The sequence below is a fragment of the Triturus cristatus genome, chromosome 6, assembly GCF_964204655.1.
Source record: "Triturus cristatus chromosome 6, aTriCri1.1, whole genome shotgun sequence".
Taxonomy (NCBI): Eukaryota; Metazoa; Chordata; class Amphibia; order Caudata; family Salamandridae; genus Triturus; species Triturus cristatus.
In genome coordinates, this window is record NC_140589.1 from 1,282,816,127 (window position 1) to 1,282,837,970 (window position 21,844).

The 21,844-nt window shown below is 44.7% G+C and overlaps 1 protein-coding gene across 14 annotated transcripts in view; it reads left to right on the plus strand.

The window, feature by feature from the left end:
* QKI (QKI, KH domain containing RNA binding) overlaps window positions 1-21,844 on the plus strand; it is a 275,773-nt gene that overhangs the window by 55,198 nt on the left and 198,731 nt on the right. For all 14 annotated transcript variants that reach the window (XR_014963146.1, XR_014963147.1, XR_014963148.1 and 11 more), the window contains exon 3: window positions 16,479-16,621. Coding sequence is in view for 11 of the 14 variants with exons in the window: in XM_085612229.1 (XP_085468355.1) it covers window positions 16,479-16,621 (143 nt within the window). In the remaining 3 variants the exon portion in view is untranslated. The remainder of the gene's footprint in view (window positions 1-16,478; window positions 16,622-21,844) is intronic.

The following is a 21,844-nucleotide window of genomic DNA, read 5'->3' on the forward strand; positions in this document are numbered from 1 at the left end:
TAAAATCCCTGAAACTGTTTTCTTTACTACAAATGTCCTAGATGGAATAGTTCAAATAAATGTCAAACATTTGGGAAGAGACTAGCAATGAATTCTCATTATTACTATATTGTAGGAAGAAATTACTCGTTTTAGGGCCCATGATAAACTCAGTCTTCAAGGACAGCATTTTGTCACTGCAACATATTCTTCTGAATATCACTATGCTGCCACAAATATATCAAACATCTCAACATGAGGAGAATGGCTGCACCCATGAAATGACAGAGGAATGTTCATCTGGAGACTTCAGTGGTAATAATAAACACCAAAAGAATATATAAGGTTTTGGTCTACAGAGTTTTGTCTGTGATGTCTCGGGCAGCATTTTATGAGGCTATAGTATACCTATTGTGTCACAATTATGTGCATTGTTGTCCTAGATTTAAGGAACCGGAGTCTGACAATGTGCACCTTCTCTGTCTTCCAATATATTGACCATTCTGGTCACAGATCAGCAGGAAACTATCATTTCCATTAAGCAGCTAACATTTGATCTCATTTTGGTTCCATTTGTGCTTGGTTTAAAGTGTGTTTTTCATCAATTGCCCAAACTATCATTACAGATCTACAGCAAGGTCTCTCCTTTTAAACAGTAGATACATTCAACCCCCTTAATTTATTTTATAGCTGGAACATCTGAAGCACATTTGTGCTACTGAAAGAGCAATTGCAAAATAGAAACGTCCAGTTTCTCAGAAAAGTGCATCGTGGACTAATTCACTTACGTTTGTGGCGATGAAGGCATCTGAACCTATCCTTTTTTTTTTTTTTTCACTTTTTCTAATTTGTCTCTTTATTAGACCTACTTTGTAACTAGTGTGGTAAGCCCGGACAATGCATCTTAAAGAAAGGGTTTTAATATTGACTGTAAAAGACCAAGTTAAAGAAAATAATTGTAGTATCGTGGGTATTTAATGCTCTTCGTTGTTTGATATCTGGCTGTCTACTTAGCTTGACATACATGTGTATTGCATGATTTTGAGTGATACTTGACTTTTAAACTGTCATATGAGGTGGTTTCTTCTAATGATCCCCTATCCCGGTATCTTTGTGTAGCTTTGTAGTTACTAGCAGAAATTAAATTTTCATGTACATAAAAAACAACGACTTCGACTAGCAGAAGAATGCCATATTTGAAAATGTCGGAATCTAGCTAATAAATACTTGGTGCCTGTTTACTGTGCCACGGTGGCCTTGCTTGGTTAGTGTTTTTAGGTCCCTGGTTTGGCTTGCTTTTGAAGTTGGTATCGGTCAGCTTCACCACCAAACAAAGCCTTTCTGGTCTTCGCTATGACAGAATGCTGACTGCTCAATTTCTTGCCAAGCAAAAGGCACAGCTAAAACTCCCCACTTTTGTTTCGGTGGTGTGTAGATGCTCCAAAAGTGAGAACAGCTATTGTCAGTCAGTAAATTGTCAGAGGTTATTATTAAGTGGTTCAGGATGTGCGAAGAGCTAGCAGATCCTGTTAAAACACATTAGGCTCTGGCTGAAATGATGAAAGCTGTCAGCTCAGCCTCCCCTAAGAAATAGCGCTGCATGTACAGAAAAGGAGACGCATGTTTTTTTATGAATATTGAATTGGCTTTATTATCTTGCTGTACGAGGAGATTACATTAATTGAAGATTTGCACACGCCTTAATACTGAGTGCTGATGTGCCTCGGAGTAGTGACAGGCTTACCTCTTTGTGCTTGCGTGTTTTTTTTTTTTTTTTTTTTTTCCAGTTGGATGGTAATATTTATTTTATGGCGGTCGAACCCGACAGTGGATTTAGTTGACTAGTGATGCACAAAGAAAACAGATGGATGCCGAGCTTCCGCTTTGCATATGTATAGTATCAGCATAACAAGTCTTACCTTCTCAACCGAACCGAAGCCTTGTATGCAATGTTTGTAGATCTTTTAAACACCAGGTATTAAAACCTTGTAAATTGCAGGTTTATCTAAAGAAAAAAAGGCTGCATGACACTGATTTAGTTCCAATCAAAAACGGCTCTAGCCTGGTCTTGTGTTTTATTAGAGAAAAAACAAATTTTAAAAATCCACTTCACAACTCTACATGGCACACGTCGGTATCCACTATTGTTTTTCTCATATACCACTGTCAAAAAGATAAACAAAATATGTATGCATACATACGGTGGCTATCAACAAGTCACCTAAAATATAAGATTAGGAATATATGATTTTTTACTATCCGTATCTGCTGGCTGCTAGTTCATGTTATTACATGATTACATTACTCACCCAGCTGCTTGAGTAAGGTCTAACATAAGGTGAAGCTAGTCCATAAATACATCGATGGTACAACTCGATCACATAGAGCTCAGTAGCTAAACACGGTCATCATAATTTGAGCAGGAAACCCTTACCTAATGCACAAATTACAGACTACCCCCTTCGCTTCCTCACTCACTGCATGCCCCGCTAACTATACAATATAAAGTTACAATGTAAGCTATCTTCACGCTAGAAGCTCGCCACTCGATTCTCACATTGCTACATCACTCCCATATATGTCCTACATACCTCCGAAGCGCTGTCGTCCTTTGCGGCTTAAATTCTACAAAAATACGGATAGCTATATATGTAGTGTCTGGTGCCTGACTAGGGGGCAGGTGTGCACACATTTCGATTTTAGAGTTCAGGATGGGGTCTACTTTAGGGTGGTGAAGTTTTTTTAGGTGTCAGGGGTGTCTGGAGTTTAGATGTAGAAAGGGGGTTCTAGGGTTCAGGGATAAGTAGGAGTGCATGTGCGTGCTTGCCCTGTCCTTGTTGATTGGTGGCCCCATCATTGCTTGCCATCCTGACCCCCCCCCCCCCCCCCGTTGTGTAAATTGCCTCACCTCACGCCTTCTCCTGTGTGGTCGCTTGCAACAGCTCCTCCCGCCAGAAAAAAAGCTCCACCACACTGCCATTTCTGGCCGCACCATACTGATTTTTAATCACTTTTACCCAGACTACACAGTAGCTGTGTTGCTGTTCAACGTGGCTAAAAAACATTGACAAAGCCAACAGCACTCGCGTAGGTGAGACCTGTTGGCTTCAACAATGCTTGTTTTTGAGTGCATGCGCTTGCCTTACTTTATTTTCCAGCAAGAAGTCCAGTTTGTCTAACCATGGCTTGTTAAGTTAGTTCCTGGCAATTTTGTTGAACGTTACTATAGACCTCCTGGCTCCTGCTGAACAATAAACCCACCCCTCAACAATATAACATTAGATTGGTGATCAGTCGTACACGTCATAATAGACTGTTTCAAGTAAACCTTTATTTTAGGCACATTATAATTTTGTACAAAAAAAAGCAACTGATTGTCTAGATGCTCTTCTTATTTTTCAGTGTGGTGTTGCAGAAATGTGTAACAAAATACCGTAGTGCAACAACAGGAACTCTCTAGTTTTTAAAAGTGCTGTGCTTCTTGCAGCGTTTCGGGTTTCCGTTCTCCTCCTTTTTTTGCCCCTAACCAAGGGATTTAGAACGGTTAGCCTACTGGTATGCACAAGCATGGAATGCATTAAGCACATGCCTGTTTGGTTCCAAATCTCCCTCACATGATAGTGCTTTGCCAAGTCATGCTGCATACTGAAGCTTTTCATTCCAAGCCGCAAACGTTTAACACACTCATTGAGACAGCAATTTGGTGTGCATTATGCAAATGGTATAAAAGTTTGTCAGCATGGTTCGGAATAAAAGCAGTGGACCCTTCTATACATAATGCATGGTATCGAAGCTTTGATATCTTGCCCTGAAAATAACTTCTGTAAATGGCATAAAAGTTTTGTGAGCAACACCGATTAGTAGATCGGTAACTGGAAATATCTTGGTTCCAAGGTACAACAAATGAGTGAATCTCCAGTTGTATGTAATGCCACTTGAAGCTTTGTGGTGAAAGCACCCCACTTTTCACTCTTCCTCAGCTGCAATTTTATGTTCATAATTCACCCAAATTCGCTGCCCCGTCGGATCAGCGCATGGTAGTTTAGTCATTAGGAGGTATGCATAACTTGCATCTGACCCTCCACCCCAACGTGTTAATGTTAGTGCGTTAAGAATTCCAATATAAATTATACATGTTGTCTTGGCACCCACTCACCCATGCTGTTGCCACTCCCCCCCCCCCCCCCACCCATGCTATTGTCAACCCCCTCATGAAAACATGACATTTTCCTACCCTCCTGTACTACCCTCGACATTACTCTCCCCATAAAGACTACTCAAAAACAATAATTGGCAAAGGAAATAGCTCTTGCCTATGCAACACTTATTGGCTTTGTAAATATGTTTTAGCCATGTTGTACGGCAGCAGGGCTTCTCTGCAGGACCGTCATTGCTTTTTTTTCTATGGGAGGAAGGGGCAAGCAACAACTAAGGCAAGTGGTCAGGGAGATGTTGGCAAGCAACACCAACAGAATTCGGGTGAGGTGGGAGTAACTGGGGTAAGCAACAATGGGGTTTGGTGGGACAGGGGCAAGCAACAACAGAATGTTTATCTTTCATTTTGTGACTTGTGCTTGTAATAAAAAAATAAAACTTAGTGTAGGATAAACTTCTGCGCCTCACATAGGAACAGTAAGCACTATTTAAATGCTGTGATGCAATACAACAGATTGCCAAGACCGGATGTACTGGCTTTGCCAATGTGTGTTTTTTTTTTTTTTTTTTAATACTAGGTGGATGCTAAGATGTTCATTAATTTCCCCATCACCAAGTGGGCCTCTAAAATCTACCATTGCTCCAGTGATTATTTTTTTTTCTCCACTTTTAGTCCTTATTTTCATCAAAGGATTATCTTGCATGGCTTTGACCTCCCTCCTTTCTTCTAATCTTGAACACCTGCTTTGTGACTAGACCATTGCATTTCTCTTCACCTCAGTTTGGTTACTTTCATTAACTTTTACTTTGCTCTTCAAACTGGTATCCTTGTGATTTGTTGGCATAGCTTGGTTCGCACAGTGGCACACGTGGATTTCAAGTAATTCAATGCTTTGTAGATGTTTTCTTCAGGATCATGGTTCTCCAAAGTCGGGAGCAATGCTAGAAACCAGTTTTAGCAGCTGCATACTGCTGCCAACTGAAAAGATTCACAAGAATCATTAGTCTAGAGCGGGGTTTTCCAAAGTCTATCTTGTAGGGCCAGATTTTTGGCGTATCCCCATTTAGATAAATGTTCAATTCAAAATCTGGCATGGATCCGGTCCTCCAGGACCAACTTTGGAGAACCACGCTCTAGACTAATGATTCTTGTGAATCTTTTCAGTTGGCACCAGTATTCTGCTGCTAAAACTGGCTTCTAGCATTGCTCTTACTCTTTCAGGTTTTCGTATGACCAACAGAACGCCTACCACATAACCACCCGTATGGTCAGGTTTTTTGCCTTGGTTTTGCAATCACTCAGTAACTGTAGAAAAGGTTGCAAGCATTTTGTAGCTTGATACTTGGCTGCTCCATAGCCTTTCACACATGGCTGCCCACAAAATTATTTGGCTCCACCATGCCTGGCTGCAAATTTCAATTTTGGAAGCTCCTCCTCTGTAGAGACCGTTCCGCCTGCAGAATGAATTGTTGAAACTCATTAGCAGAGCTGAAAGTTCTCTGCAATGACTGGTGAGTTGATTGAAGCCCTTGTTCACAATGGTCCTCATCAATTAAAATGGGTCTAGGGCATTTTGTCCCTTGCTGGCTGAAACACAAACGCAAATCTTTGTTAGACCTGCTCAGTGCCGCTGTTGAACTCAAGAGTGCTAATAAATTCAAATAGCCTGTGATTTAGACCTTTTGCATCTCTACAAATGTTCCAAACAGTGACTTTTTCCTATGGGACATATGCCCCAGTACCTCTGATTTGACTATGGCAAATTTGGGCCCCCACCTTTAGAGAACAAAAAACGTTTTATTAGTAGGACAATGTAGACATCTTATTATGGTGCATTTGCTTCTGCCTATGTGTGGTCCTTAGTGCTTTTTGTGGTATTGGTGAACTATCAGAATGTAATTGTAACTAAATTAACTCTCAATCGAAGATCGCGGGGCAATTTTGTTTCGTTTCTGGAATCCTAATCAACTGATGTTTGCTAAAGCTTCATGAGATAAAGATCCATTGAGAGAAGGGGCCACTGCTTTAAAGGTCTTCAAAATTATTTTTCAGCATGTCTCCTCAAGACCTATGTCCAGATGTGGGAACAGTACCTTTTATAAAGAAAGTTTGGAGACTAAATTTCAGAACTACTCCACTCCTAGTGGTCCCGATTGCAAGAAATCTTTTACCTATATTGTGTCATGGAGAATTGTTAGACCTACGTCTAAGGGGGTAGCTTGGCTCAAGTCACTTGGCTGAACACTCCTTTTGGCTTATCAGGCCTGCATCCCACTCAGCTCGCCATCCTGCGTCACATCACCCAAAAAGAACACTACACCGATTTAATTTATGGAATACTCCAAGTCTTTATCTTTTCCTAACAAACTTAGTTTTCTGGTTTCTCACTTTGGAGTGTAGCGGATAATTACATTACAGGTTGAACAGCTCCCTTCCTTTAGGAATAAAACATGGCATAACATCTCACCACAGTTCAAAGATTAACAGTTCATATGTTTCACATAAAGCATTTCGCAACCTTTCAAGTTAAACCAATTCAGTACATTTCCCCAGGGCCTTCCCCTTATTCTTAAAACACAACTGGCCCTTGCAGATCAGTATTAGGTCTGACTTGGCACGAATTCCCCAAAGTACGAACATGTCCCAGGAAATCATCTAACGCCAATTCATATTAGCAAGAACAGTTCATTCCCTATCACTGGACATAAATCCCTCCTAGTACAGGCATGACATTAGGAATATCCTATCATAAATTCCTCATTGTAAACGCCTAACATTAGGAGTATTTCAGAATGAATTCAGTACAGCAGGAACATGTCATTAGGGACTTCTTGGCGTAAACCCGATATAGCACGAGCCTCTCAGTTAATTTAACTTGGCCTGAAGTCTTCCTAAAGTGAGCAGGACATTTTCCCGCCTTGATAGAGACACAGCCACGGGCTTTAACCCCTTTGTGAGGAGAGCAGCCTGATGGATAACTTCCAGCTCTCACAATCAGGGGGGGTTCCTTGTGGGGGTTGAATTGATGGCCTTATGATTTCCCCCTCCTCTCATACGCTCGGTGGCGTCAAGGCCCTCTATGTCCCACTCCTCCCAGTGTCGCCTTAGTCACTCGCGGCCCCGTCTCAGTCTTTCCCGGGGAGGGGCGGATGCGGGGGCTGCCTCCGGAGGAAGGGGAGACTTCTCGGTAGCCCTCCCGCGCTGATGACTCTCCGCCCCCCTCCCCGGGACCTTTACCTGACTTCTTCGGCCTTCCGGGGCCCTTGCGCAGAACACACTGAGATCCAGAAGGTCCTGAAGCCGCTTCACTCCCACTGGAGCGGCACAGCTTGCGGGGTGGTAGGATGAGAGTCAGAGGAGGCGGGCCGAGGGCGGAGGAGGCAGGACGAGGGCGGGGGCGAGGCCTATGACACGGCCGGCACCCCCGTCACGTGATGGGAAGAACTTCCCTAGATCTGGCTTCAATCGCCGGTGCCCTCACGGAGAGGATTCTCCACAGCTGATGTGAGGGCCGCGACCGGCGCGGTCAGTTCCCCCAGACGATTGCAGCTCTTCCGGGCAGCGGCGGTGAGTTAGGGGCAATCTGCAACCTTCCTGATAACCCGCTGACAGGAATCTGGTAATCGGGGAGTCAGGCAGAGGGCAGCACTCGGGAAGGAGGGGGGGTTGGCCGGACACGGTGCCGTTCCTCTCACGCACCAAGCTAGGGCTGATTAGGACCCTTAGGCCAAGGGCATAGACGCTGTCCACAGCCTCGTTAACGGGACAATCCCAGGCGCCAGTGGAGCTGTCCGGCACTAGCCCTCCCCTGCAATAGCCCTTATCTTTGGAAAGAAGGGATTAAGGATGCGCTCCGCCTCAAGTCCTCCTTACAATGGGATGATGGAACCCCCTGGCAGCTTTCAGGGACCGGTCAACAGATAGGGGGGGGCATCACTGGCAAGGGAAACACCGCAGGCCTAGAGACCTGTCACTCCCTGACTAGCGCAACCCCCTCCCCACTCAGGTGCCTTACTCCTGATGCCACCCAGACCTCTTCTAAAATGGCCGCTCACCTGTCACCTCTATTTATCACCTTGGGCCCGACCTGCCAGAAGGGCCCAGAAAGTTCCGGAAACCCCCATGGCAGTCATGGTCCAGGTGTTGAGGTGACAGTTGGTGCCACCATTTTAGAATCTCACCTCCCTTCCCTAGTTTTCCTCAGAGGAGCACCTTGCGCCTTTCCCTCAGGTAGTGAGAGAAAAGCGCCCAGAACCTCTACATTAGCACCAAAAAAAAAGTTAGGTGGACAGAAAATATGAGAAGGGGGAAAGGGACAAAAATAATAAAATGAGGAGGGAACCGCCAAAGGGCTGACAGGTCTAACAAGAATGATTCCAGCCTTCAAAACAGTTTCAAGCTTCACTTACACAGGTTCCACTGCCCTTCCCGCCCCAGATTGAGCTCCTCCCTAATGGGATTTCAGTTGCCCCAGGGCCTTAATGCCGTTTAGTAGCCTGAGAAAAGATTTAGTGTCTGCTGTGATTTAAAATCAATTTTCAAAATAGAAAAACAGCCACAGTGTTCCGTGGAATGGAGCCGTACAATGCTGGAGACCATGATGAGAGGATGTTCTACCATGCTAGAGCTTCTTGCCTGATACAGTAGAGAACAGAATATGATGCAACTAAATATAATGCTAACCTATCTCTCTGCATGTCCAGGGAAGTTTTACCCTGTCTGTGTCCCATTGTACTGCTAACCATGCTGAGGGGAGAAAGTAAATCACCAGCGTTCATTAACTCTAGAGTTTGCCGGCATGAGTGCGTTTCTCAGTGTAGTGTTTTAAAAAAAATATATATATATTTAATGAGCTATGACCACATGCACAAATGCAAGCTTTAAAGATCTGCTTATGCAAATGTTGGCCTTTGTTCTTTTATACGTTATTTAGTCTTTAATGTTAGCATCTGTCATTTGGTTTCCTCTTTATCATCTTCCTGCCCTCTTTTGCTACCCGCTGCAAATTTAGAGCTTTTCATTGACACTCACAGGCTTACTGGAAAAGCATGGAATGTGTTTGCATTTTTGAGTGATGGTGGGTTGTCACTGTGTCAATTCTGGACCTATTTTTGAAAGCATTTTTTCAAAGTATACGTTTACCATCATATATTACTAGCCATGTCAATGATCGAGTCTACACATTTGAGCAACATTTTTTTTATTTCATGACTTCCACAGTCGTTGGTTTGTCATGTGCACCAGTCTGTTCACCATATGTTCCTTAAACGCTCGCCTCCTTAAAAATAGTTTATTCCAAATTTTGTAGGTGCCATTGGGCACTTTGGCATTTGCGCTGTAGCAGTAGGCAGTGTAGTAGACTGAGTTCCTCGTGCCTGGTATTTGTGTGAGGATGGCACCTGCTGCTCCTGGCCGCCCACACAATAGTTAACGCACACCTTTTTTGCATTTCGGATTTGAGCGCATAGCCGAAGGTGCATCAGTATCGGTTCTCAGATGAATGCAGTTCCAGGTTAATAAAATTATATTAATATGAATTTTACGTTGGCAGTAATGCCAAGTTGGCTTAGCAATGTCAACTGGGGGCTCCTGGGACGCGAGCAGCCGGTGGGTGTTTTGGTTCAGGCTTCGAGCAGTCAGTTGATGCAAACCCCTGTGCCTGCAGTCCACGGTGAGAGTTAACAGGCCTGCAGGCCGAGCGCACTAAAGAAAATGATTGAATTCGGAGATTGAGAGAGCTGACAAATCACTAAAAGTACTGTCCATTAATCACGCTCCTGACATTTTAATCATCCAAAGTACTGTTTTGAATTGGGCTGAGGAAGGAAGAAAGTCGGGAAGTAACCTGAAATTTTGTGAAGAAAGATGAGCTGTGACATTTAACGCACAGGCCGTTTGAAATGCATTCACTTGCTTGAATTTGTGTGCGAGTCGTTTTGGGACGTCCTCCTAAGCACCAGCCGTTGCTTCTCTGTACGTGCCCTCCTCTCCAATGACCTGCTTGTGGGCGCATCGTTCTATTTATTTATTTTTATTTTAAAATTTTACTTTCAAGATGCCTCCCATGCTGATGTATAATTGCCTGTTACTTTGGGGATGGTAAGGGTGGCGGGGGTCGGGGATTAACGTGAAGGCCTGGAAGAGGTCACAGTTATCTAGGTTATGAAACTCTGGAGTTGGCTGTACAGTATGACCAAAAGCTTAGAAAAAAATGAAGGCAGGGCATCTTTAAAAAAATAAATACATAATAATCACACACACACACCTATTTTTTATGAAGGCATCATGGCTGTGAGCAATTTGCTTCCTGGTCATCCCATCCCCCCTATTTTATTTTTTTGTGTATCCGGGAGCAATGGAGAATGATCTGGGGAGTCTTAACAGCAGTAAGTGTGAGCATCCCCGGCAGGTGAAAGCTCACAAGCGAAAATGGAAAAAAAAAAAAAAACAGAGCACTGGGAGGCAGTCGGCATGGCAGGGGAGAATCATACAGGAGAACTTTCAACACAAGTTTGCAATCCCGAGTGGAGAGCTGGAAAACGCATTAACTCTCATTGACTGCATTAACAAACAAAAAAAAAAGTAGGTCCATATAAGTGACCAGAGTAAAATAGAAGCAGGCCAAACAGATGTCTGAGGCTGTGCAACGGGGTGGCTTAGGCCCTTGTGTTTCTTAGCCCAGACACTTGGCACTAAAACCAGTAGGATTAAATGGGGAGTGCATGTTTGGTATACTAATGGAGCAGAGGGGAGTTTTGGTTTACATTTAGCTTGTATTGTAGCATTTGTGTAGTGCCTCCTACCCGAACGATGCACCAAAGAAAATGGTGTAGTAAGAGGACAACTGCTTGCGTTTCAGATTGTGGGTTTACGCAGTGGCTGTACTAAAAGTTTTGGTGTCGAGCTAGAGATTCAGAGCAGTGTTCTGGAGTTGGCTGTTCTTAATCATCGAGTGGAGCGAGATGAGCTTGTCACGTTTCCGTACACAAACTGTCTAGACGGCTGGCTAAGATTCGATCCGTATACTTGTTTGGTTAATAGTTTGTAGACTTCAGCTTGAATATAGTAGCTCACCAAAACACGGCTTTTGATTTTAAACGGGAAGTAATACCTCGTTTCCAAAAATCTCTCATAGTGTATCTCTGTTGCACACTAACTCGAATTGTGATTTTCAGGCTAACTATAGATTAAGTAGTGTAGGTTTCAGTGCATCTCTTTTCACAATTGCTTTGCACTAAATTTGCGTTTGTCACCCCGAGTGGGACGGGTATGGCCAGACGTGGGTCCCGTGCTCTCCATGCCACTGGAATCAAGCTATCCTGGCTGAAGAGAGGTGAAACTCCGAAACTGGTCCTAGGATGCTTGTTTCCAGTCCAGGGAGGACCTGGCTTGGCAGTTCGGGCTGGACTGTTCCCATAAGGCACAGGGTCAAGACTAATTTGCATATGGCTGGGTTCAAACTGGAATGGCATGGTGAGCAAAATAACTATCGATTTAGGCCCAGATCTCTTTACTGGGGTGAATGTATGACAGTTCTGCATTCTGTCCATCAACTGTTTTTGCATTTGCACTAAATTGTGACACTGCTGTGCGGGTTCAAGTACATTATGTTTAACTCCTCTCAGCACTAAGGGTTGATCAGGTAAGCTTGATTAAAACCTTGGTCTACTGCTTTTAGACCAAACTTTTTTCAGTAACCGCAGAATGACCCGGTCCTTGAAACAAACTGCCTTAGACATAAACATTACTTATGACTGTGGTGCTCAAAAATGTTGTCTTGTAACTAGGGAAACTGTTTGTAGGTATATATAAGCAGCTACGATCATTTATGACTACTTTGCCAAACTTTAACATTGTTTCATCAAGAAAGTCAAAGGAATTCCTCCTGACGGTCAACCATGAACAAGGCTCAAAGCTCATTTTCAGATTGATTCCCACTGCAACAGCCCCTACTTTTTTGTATGACGTGTTAAAGAGCATATTGGAGGCAGGTAGATTGAGTGTATTGCAACATTTATATAGCGTTTACTACCCCTATGTGTGGCCCTGAGGCACTTGCCTGCATGGGTAGCATCCTAGGGTGTACGACTGGAATCATGTCTGTTTTGATCCTATGTGTGAAGTGTTTTCATGTCGTGGGTGATGACCTCTGAGATAGGTGTTTAGGCTATCGCTCTCTAGTGGGCTTTGGGTTGGGTATAACTTACACCGATGCCAATTGGTGACTGAGCAGCAAAGCTGTTTTATGAGGTGAAAAAGCACAAGAGGACCCTGGCACCAAAAAGACTATGTGAGCACAATAGCGAAGTAGACCAACAGTAGTATTAGAATTTTAATTTATGCTTTGTTAGTCATACAACGCTTTCCATCCAGTGACCAGTGATTGCGGTAATCTGCATGGCTGTAAAAGTGAGGAATCAACTTGTCGTACTTCTCATAAGGTGACTTCATGCTGGCAGCCCAAAGTCGATTTCCACATTTCAGCAACCTCGGTCTGCCTTAATCTGTAGTAGTTTTGCTCGCCATTGGAAACATTTATAGCTCTGTACAATAAACTTGGACATTGCAGTTATTGAACTGGTGCTTAAACAGTAAATGCAATTATATCTTCAGTGTTGGCTGGGAGAGGCCAAAGTGATGTCTGATCGGTAATTCGCTGAGACTTTAATTAAATGTTGCACTATTTGAGGGTTTACCCTAGTGATTTGCTTGAAAGGAATCATTTTTTTAGGCTGAGAAGTATTCTGTAGTCTGAAACTTACTTAATGCCGCTTGTATAAAATATTTTCTAAGCTGGTGGTTTTAATTCTTTGCCACCTTATCAAAGTAATTTCATTGCTGCTTGAGGAATTAATGTTTAATTTAGTAGCAAAGGAGCACCTCATGCTCAAGAAAGAATGCACACCGAATATTTTATCAGAAGGCCCTTTTTTTCATGTTAATATTTGACCACATGCATATTTATTGCATGGGTATCATTCATGCTACCATCAGAAAATACTCCACCGTTCTCTTTTTTTGGGCTTTATCCCACTGTGTAACCTTAAACGTAATTTACAAGTATTTGACGTCTCCAAAGAAATGGGTCACAAAAATCAACATTTAGTTGTGAATTTTTGTGTGAGAATAAGATCATATTGTGAATCTTTCTTGTGGTACTGCTGTACCCTTAGTTTCAGAATTGATCGGGAGTCACTAATGCAACAGATTTTCCCGCCCCCACAATGTTGTAAAGCCACAGTTCAATCTGGTCTCCGGGATCCACAGCCAATTCTTGTTCTGCGAGATCATCTCTGTGCCCAAGAGTATGATCTTAAAATTGTAATGCCTTCAGTTTAACAAAATCTACTCTACGTTGACTACCCCTACCATGCTCTTGTACCTTAGCATTGACCATTTTCTTGGTTTCATCAAATCGCCACTTTGGTTTCTTATTGACTTCTTAAGGATATTCCAGTTGGCTGAATGATTTCTCATAAGTAGTTCTAACTCTAGTTTGTTGAATTTTTTTTTATCACATTCCTCCTTAATCATTGCTTCTTTCCTTAATACCACTGGGGTTATATCCTAGGTAGCGAAGTAAAGTTTTACCATGTAAAATGTGTGTGTGTGTATATATATATATATATATATATATATATATATATATATATATATATATATATATATATATATATATATATATATATATATATATATATATATATATATATATATATATATATATATATATATATATATATATATATATATATATATATATATATATATATATATATATATATATATATATATATATATATATATATATATATATATATATATATATATATATATATATATATATATATATATATATATATATATATATATATATATATATATATATATATATATATATATATATATATATATATATATATATATATATATATATATATATATATATATATATATATATATATTCTATATTCTATATTCATATCCTACTGGCGGGCGCCAGTAGGTAGTTCCAGTTAGTACCATGTTTCCATAGGAAAAGCGTTTTTTGACTTGCCTATATCCTTGAGCCAGTTGATGCATCTTAACGAAATGTTCCCAAAAATGTGTGCCGGACATTCTAGTTGTGTATGTAAAGTTTCAGAGTGATCCGGGGGCCGAGAAAAGGAGAGGGGGTGAAAGAAGGGAGCTTCTCGTGATAATTCCCATATGGAGTTTGAACACGACTACAGCCTGAACTGCTGAATGGAATTACATAAAATTCGGCAGAAAGGTAACTCTTGGTCCAGAAAGCACACCTTTTGTTGTAAATCAGTTCAGTAGTTTCAGAGAGAAATAAAAGTGAATTCAAATTTGTATATCTAGGGATGTGGATCCTCTGGTTGACAGTCCCCGTGCTGATTTCTTTTTTTTTTTTTCCCTTTTTTTTCCCTTTTTTTTTTTTTTTTTTTTTGAAGCGGGACCTCTATGGCCTCCTTAAAAGATCCAGGATGGGTGATTTGACTAATGGTCTGGTTTAGGAGGGAGTTGGCTCAGTGAGGGAAGTATGAGAGAACAATTTTAATGGCCATCGGAGGCCAGCTATCCTTGGGGGATACCGACTTGACTTTTGACAGCAGGTCCGTAAGGCAATCCTTGCTGATAGCGGGGAATTCACCAAATGTGAGAGGGTTTCTGTCTTCAATGTGTGTCTCATTCAAAGTGGGGGCAGGCAGATAAAAGCTTATCATCTTAATCTTCTCAATGAAGGAGTTATGGGTGTCATAAATTCTGAGTGAGTAAGATACGGACAGTCCTTGTCGGGTTTAGATAATTCAGACACTATGCTGAAGATATCCTTTACCTTATTTACAGAATTGAAATTGCTAGAGAAAAAAGTGGATTTGGCTTGCCTGATGTAAGATGTATTGCGTAAGCTTCTTTATTTTCGGATTAGTGGTTGTTCCGCTATTTACGTTCTGTGCGGCAGAGTTTAGTTTGGTCTGTTTTTTTACAATTTCAGTGAACCACTTACATGCGTCATTGTGCCGATCCTGTTTGGATCGCTTGAGAAGGGGCATGTATGTTGCTGGCTGATAAACATTTGGTAATGTCTTCCTCGTGTCGATCTTTAATATCATATGAGTTAGTTGAGGTGATGGTTGGGATCCACTAAAGTAGTTGAGATCTACTTTGGACCAGTTTCTGGGAAGGATTCCAGGATGAAGTAGAGGTTTAGTGGGGGGTGGGGCGGGGGGGTGGGGGGGACGTCAGGCCAGATAGTGGGTATTTTTAAGTAAGGGGTAGTTGTACCATATGCATGGAATGACTGAGATTGCCCACTGTTAAGTTAGTGGACCGTACCTGGTCTAATGTAGGACCTATGTGGGTAGGCAGGGACACCTGTTCAAGGTTTAGACTGCTTAGCAAGTCCTTTAACTCTAGGGATTATTGCTTGCTGGTTTCCTCATTTGCCCAGTAGTTAAGGTTGCCTAAATAAAGAATTTTGGAATGGTCCATGATTATGGCAGACTTTGATTCTGTGAGGAGTTGCAGAAAGTGCTGTATATGGCCCAGGTGGGGAGGGGAGGGGAGGGGGGGTGGGGGGGTGGGGTCTATACACCAAGACACATGTGAGGGGGGAGATTGGAGAGTCTAGCTCAATCAAAATGCAGTCAACCTTATTGATGGTAAATGACTGGTGACCTGGAGATTTTTAATTATGGCTGCTACTCCACCCCCTATTTTGCTGGGCACGGAGGTGTCTATTAGTTTGGAGTAAGTATAGCCTTCTGGAACGGCAGCTAAGATATCCGGAGAGGATTCATCCATAAACCAAGTTTCCATTATGAATAGAATGTTCGGGGATTCAGAGTCCAGTAGCTGGAAGATTTCAATCTGGTGTTTGACCATAGATCTGATGTTAAGATAAGTGACCCTAAATTGGTTGGTTTTTAGGATGGAGGGGAGTAAAGTTCTTGATAGGGCCTGAACTCAGTTGATTTTATCAATTCAGTGGCTGGGGTGTTGTATTTTAATAGACCCAACTTTTGTAATTTTGTCAGTGGGAGAGGCTAATTGGTAGTTTACCGAATGAATCTTTGTTCATCTGGGGAGTGAGCATAGTGACTGACCCCTGGCCGCCCCCGGACGGGCACAGACGGGCTTGCCTTTGGAGCGCTGGTCGCCCGCCTGGCCGCTGCCTGCATTGTATAGTTTGTTTTATTGCTGCATCTTTGTTGGCTAATATCTGTATTTTACTCGTTTAATTTGCAAAACTAAAGCGTCTGCTTAAAAAGTGCTATAAATGCCACCACGTAAGTGCGGTATTGTTTAACGCAGGCTATTTTTCCTTTTCCAACAGAAATTAGCAGAGTACGGAAAGATATGTACAACGACACATTAAACGGCAGTACAGAGAAGCGAAGTGCAGAATTGCCAGACGGTGTGGGACCTATTGTTCAGTTACAAGAGAAACTTTATGTGCCTGTTAAAGAATATCCAGATGTAAGTATATAACAATTGTTGGATGTGTAAGTAAAGTCCCAGACGTTAATATTCAAATGTAAATCTCTTGGGTGTTCTGTTTAGATTTGAAATGTGTTCCCTATGAGTGTTTAGGTTTGTGTCTTTCAGCATCGAATAGAATATAAACCGTTTTTCAATTGTTTTCACTATTTTTAACTATACTAATTGAGTAATGAACTGAGAAATGGAATTTTGAGTTGTGGCATGTTTAAATTGCTTTGCTTATAAAAGTTAGGTTATGGTCCGTTTACATCCAACTTCGCTAGTTACTTATCCACTGGTGTAGGGTAGACCAGTCCTTTCTAGCGTAACCCTTGACGTAAATATGGCATTGTTAGACCTGGCATCATTGGCATGAGTCTCTCCTCCATTTTTTTCTGTTTGCCTCCTCTGTTTACGATGTTTTTGCTGGTTTATCGCTTTGGGCACTGTGCCACTGCTGATCAGTGCCACAGTGCAAGTGCTCCCTATGTTAAATTGTTACATTGATTGGTGTTACCATGATTGGCTTGGTTGACTTACTGTTCAGACCCTAGTCTAGTGCACTGCGTGTGCCAAGGGCGTGTAAGTTAACTGCTGCTGGTGGGCTTGCAGCACTGGTTGTGCCACCCACGGAAGCAGCGTGTAAAGTATGTCTCAGGCCTGCCACCGCGGCGCCTGCGTGCAGTCCCCGACTGCCATGTCGACTTGGCAAAGGAAACCTACTTGCCAGTCTCTAAACCTTCACTTTGCCACATTTCAGACACCTCTATGGTAGGCCCTCGGGCAGGGTGCATTGTTGGTAAAAGGTAGGTCATGCCCTGATGTGTGTGGCATGACCTAATAGTGAATTACAGCCCTTTTCGTTCTTCACTATTGAAGGGCTACCTGCCTCCCATAGGCCAGAATGGGCAGACGGATTATTAACTCCATTATAATCTATCTGACTCAGGGAGCATGGTAGCAGGTCGAGTTTAGTATCCCTGAACTCAGAATTTAATAACACACCCTGTTCGAGGCATGTGGGCTGCTGAATTCATATCTGTGCATAGATCGCCGCCTAGTGTTGGGTCCGGATGTTTGCACGTTGTTGTCCTGGAAGAGTCTTCGAAGTATCCTTGGATAGGTGACTCCTCCCATGGACTACAGTGCGCATGGGCATCCTCTCCATCCTCAGATTGTTTTTTTCCGCCATTGGGTTCGGATGTGCTATCTTAGCTCAAGTTAGGAAAAACTTTTGTCGAGGCCACAAGGCCTTTAGTTCGCGTCGGTACTGTTTATCGATCGGGTTTCGATACTTTTTGTTAGTTTACTAACTTTCAGCACCGACTTTGTTCGCATTTGCCTGTCCATCGACTCTACTTCGACGATGGAATCCAGGACGCCATTCAAAAGGTGTCCGGTATGCAATGCGAAGTACCCACACATCGACGTCCATCCGGTGTGCAACAAATGCCTTTCGCCGGACCACGACGAATCGACATGTATGGCCTGTGCCCGGTTCCGTTCAAAGAAGACTCTGCGGAATCGTCGAGCGGCGAGGCTCGAAGCGCAGCACGCGGCACCGGCCCCAGCTGACATCTTCGACGAGGCTGACGACGTCGAAGAAGTAGAAGTCTTACCCTCCAGCCCCGTTTCCGAACACGAACACGAACCCGGATCGGACGAGGCCGACGAGTCACTCTTCCACAGAGGTGAAGACGACACCGAGGTAGGAGACGACGAGGAGGCCTTAGGAGCCGAAGAGAGTAGCTCCGATGATGAACAAGGCCTACCTGTTCAGACCGAAATTTCACCAGCGCCACAGACTATGGCTCCGGTCGAGGGATCGCCTTCGGGCCTTACCCGAGACCTATCACGCAGTCCTTCGGCCCCGCCCTCGGGCCCGGCCTCGGACGTTCAGCGGCAGCCATTACCGCTTAAGCCAGCTGGTTTCCCTTCCACGAAACCGAAACCGAAAGCTGCTCAGGTTCCTACGAAACCGAAACTGAAAGTGGCGCTAGTCGGATCGAGGCCTTCAACACCTTCGACGCCAGCGCACCGGGTCGGCACCGACCGCACCAAGAGAGACTTCGGTGCCGAACTCGAGACGGGCGACATGGGAGTCGACAAACGGAAGAAGGTCATCGGCGCCGACAAACCTGCCCGGTTACCGGCGTCGACGCCACCGACACCGAGGGCCGTCCCGCCTGCTACGCCTCGCAGCACTCCCTCGACGACACCAAAACCTCACGTGTCGAAGACGTCGACGGTGATCTCCGCACCTCGACTCGATGCGCCACGGGCGCAGAAGATATCTGCAGCCGCCTCGACGACCCTGGCGGGGGCCACGACCTCTAAGGCGCCCCGAGTACGGCCTGGCGCGATGCCAGGCTGCAGATCCAAGGACGCCCTCCAGGACCCGTCGGGTTCCGGTTCGGCTCCGGCGGTTTCGTCGGTGCCGACCAGCATTACCTTCGGCTTGCCTCCACCCACAATCCCGAAGGCGTTTCAACTCAGGACACAGGTCACCAAAACTGCGGTTACACCTGTCGAGCCGTCTCCGTCACACGTCATCGACGCCGACACTGGCAGGATGATTCTCCACGGCCGAAGGATAACTTCGGAACCGCCATTGGAGCCTTTCAGGATCCCGCTAAAGAGGAAGCTGCCTGTGGACTCAGAACCTCTCCTGTATGAACCCTTCTATTCACCCTACCAGGATCCACACCGGGCCTCCCCCACACGCTCCGACACGGATGCATTGGGGGACTACTTGGATGAACAAGTCCCCTACCATGTGGACACGGACCCTGATGACCAGCAGGACCCTGACCAAACTTGGGGCGACCCTGCAGACCCCAGTGCACCTCTTGATGCACAGGACACACAACTATATGGGCCAAAAACATCACCCACAGAGGATACTGCGGCGTTCAACGCTCTGATTGAACGTGCGGCAAACAACCATGATGTACAGCTTCACTCTGATATCATCGAAGATGACTTTCTAATGGACACCTTTGCATCCTCAGAAAGACATGTAAAGACTCTGCCAATGTTGAAGGGGGTCCTCAAGCCAGCCACTGACATTTTCAAGGAACCCACCAGGGCACGAGTGATAAACCCCAGGATCGATAAAAAATACAGATCAGCACCTGGGGATCCTACTTACATCAGAGGCCAATTACCACTCGACTCCATCGTTGTGGCGAATGCCCGCAAGAGGGCACACTCGCAGACAACGGGTGACGCTCCTCCCCCGGACAAAGAGTCCAAGGTGCTAGAGACCTCCGGCAAGCGAGTTGCCGCACAAGCTGCAAACATATGGCGCATAGCTAACACTCAAGCGCTCCTCGCTCGCTACGATAGAGCGCACTATGACACACTGGAGCAACTTCTTCAGCACCTCCCTGACCCCTACAAAGAAGGTGCAGAAATCCTTATCAGAGAGGGACAGCTACTCACAAATGCTGCCATTAAATGTGCACTAGACGCTGCAGACACGGCTGCCAGGGCCATCAACACTAGCGTCATCCTACGACGTCACGCCTGGCTACGTATCTCAGGATTCAAGCCTGAGGTACAAAACAATATACTTAATCAGCCCGTCAACCCCGACTTTTTGTTCGGACCTGAGGTTGACACCACCCTCGAGAAGATAAAAAAGGACACGGACACTGCAAAGTCCATGGGCGCCCTACAAACTCAGTCCTTTCGGAGCGGCTCCTTTCGTCGCCCCGGAAACAAGGGGGCAGGTAGAGGACAGGGGTCACAACAAACATATAACAAGGGTAATACGCAGACCACCTACGATAAGAACACCCGAGGTGGCTATCGTGGCTCCAGTACCAAGGGCAGAGGACGTGGCTACGGCAACACCAGGTCCTCCCCCAAGAACAAGCAGTGACGCCCTCTCCCTTCCTCCCGACCACATAACACCTGTCGGGGGAAGGCTACAACGGTTCCTGTCCACGTGGAACTCCATCACCACGGACAGGTGGGTCAAAGATATTATAAAACACGGTTACTGTCTGGAGTTAACTTCCACTCCACCCACAATACCACCAAGAAACCGTCCTATGTCCTCAGAGCACTTAACGCTCTTACAGCAAGAGGTAGAAAGTATGCTTCTAAAAGGCGCTATCGAGCTCGTACCCATCCACGAGCAGGGCACGGGGGTTTACTCCCTCTACTTCTTAATTCCAAAAAAGGACGGGTCGCTCAGGCCTATATTAGACCTGAGACCCCTGAACCAGTACATTCTTTCAGAGCACTTTCACATGCTCACTCTACAGCAAGTCCTTCCGCTTCTCAAGCAGGGAGACTTCCTAGCATCACTGGACCTCAAGGATGCGTACTTCCACATACCCATCCACCCCTCACACAAAAAATACCTCAGGTTTACTGTTCAGGGGCAGCACTATCAGTTCAAAGTCCTTCCCTTCGGCGTGACAACAGCGCCCAGGGTTTTCACGAAGTGCCTAGCTACGGTGGCAGCACACTTACGGAGGCAGCATATACACGTCTACCCCTACCTAGACGACTGGCTCGTTCAAGCGAAGTCGGCCCAGCAATGTGCAAGCCATATGTCCCGCACCATTCACCTTCTTCACAGTCTGGGATTCTCACTAAATTACCCAAAGTCCCATCTCCAGCCCGCACACGTACAACAGTACCTGGGCGCGACTATAGACACTCTGGCGGCCTCAGCTCAGCCAAGTTTAGTGAGGATCAACAGCATACAACTGCTGATCTCCAAGTTCAAACACAATCACTCGCTTCCAGCGCGAGTGTTTATGCAGTTGATAGGCATGATGGCCTCCTGCATCTTCATAGTCCCGCACGCGAGATTACATATGCGCCCACTTCAGGAGTGCCTAGCACGTCAGTGGAATCAGGCTCAAGGACAGTTGAAAGACCTAGTGTTGGTGAGCGGTCGGGCATACAACTCTCTGCATTGGTGGAATCCACAAAACCTTTGCAAGGGGCGACCGTTCCAAGAGCCTGTTCCACAAATAGTACTGACAGCGGACGCGTCTCTCCAGGGATGGGGAGCTCATGTACTACACTACACAGTGCAGGGACTATGGACGACACAACAGAAGAAGATGCACATCAACCTTCTGGAACTGATGGCAATCTTCCTGGCCATGAAGGCTTTCAAAGTACATCTGTGCAACAAGGTCGTGTTGATCCGGACGGACAACATGACCGCAATGTACTACATACAGAAACAGGGAG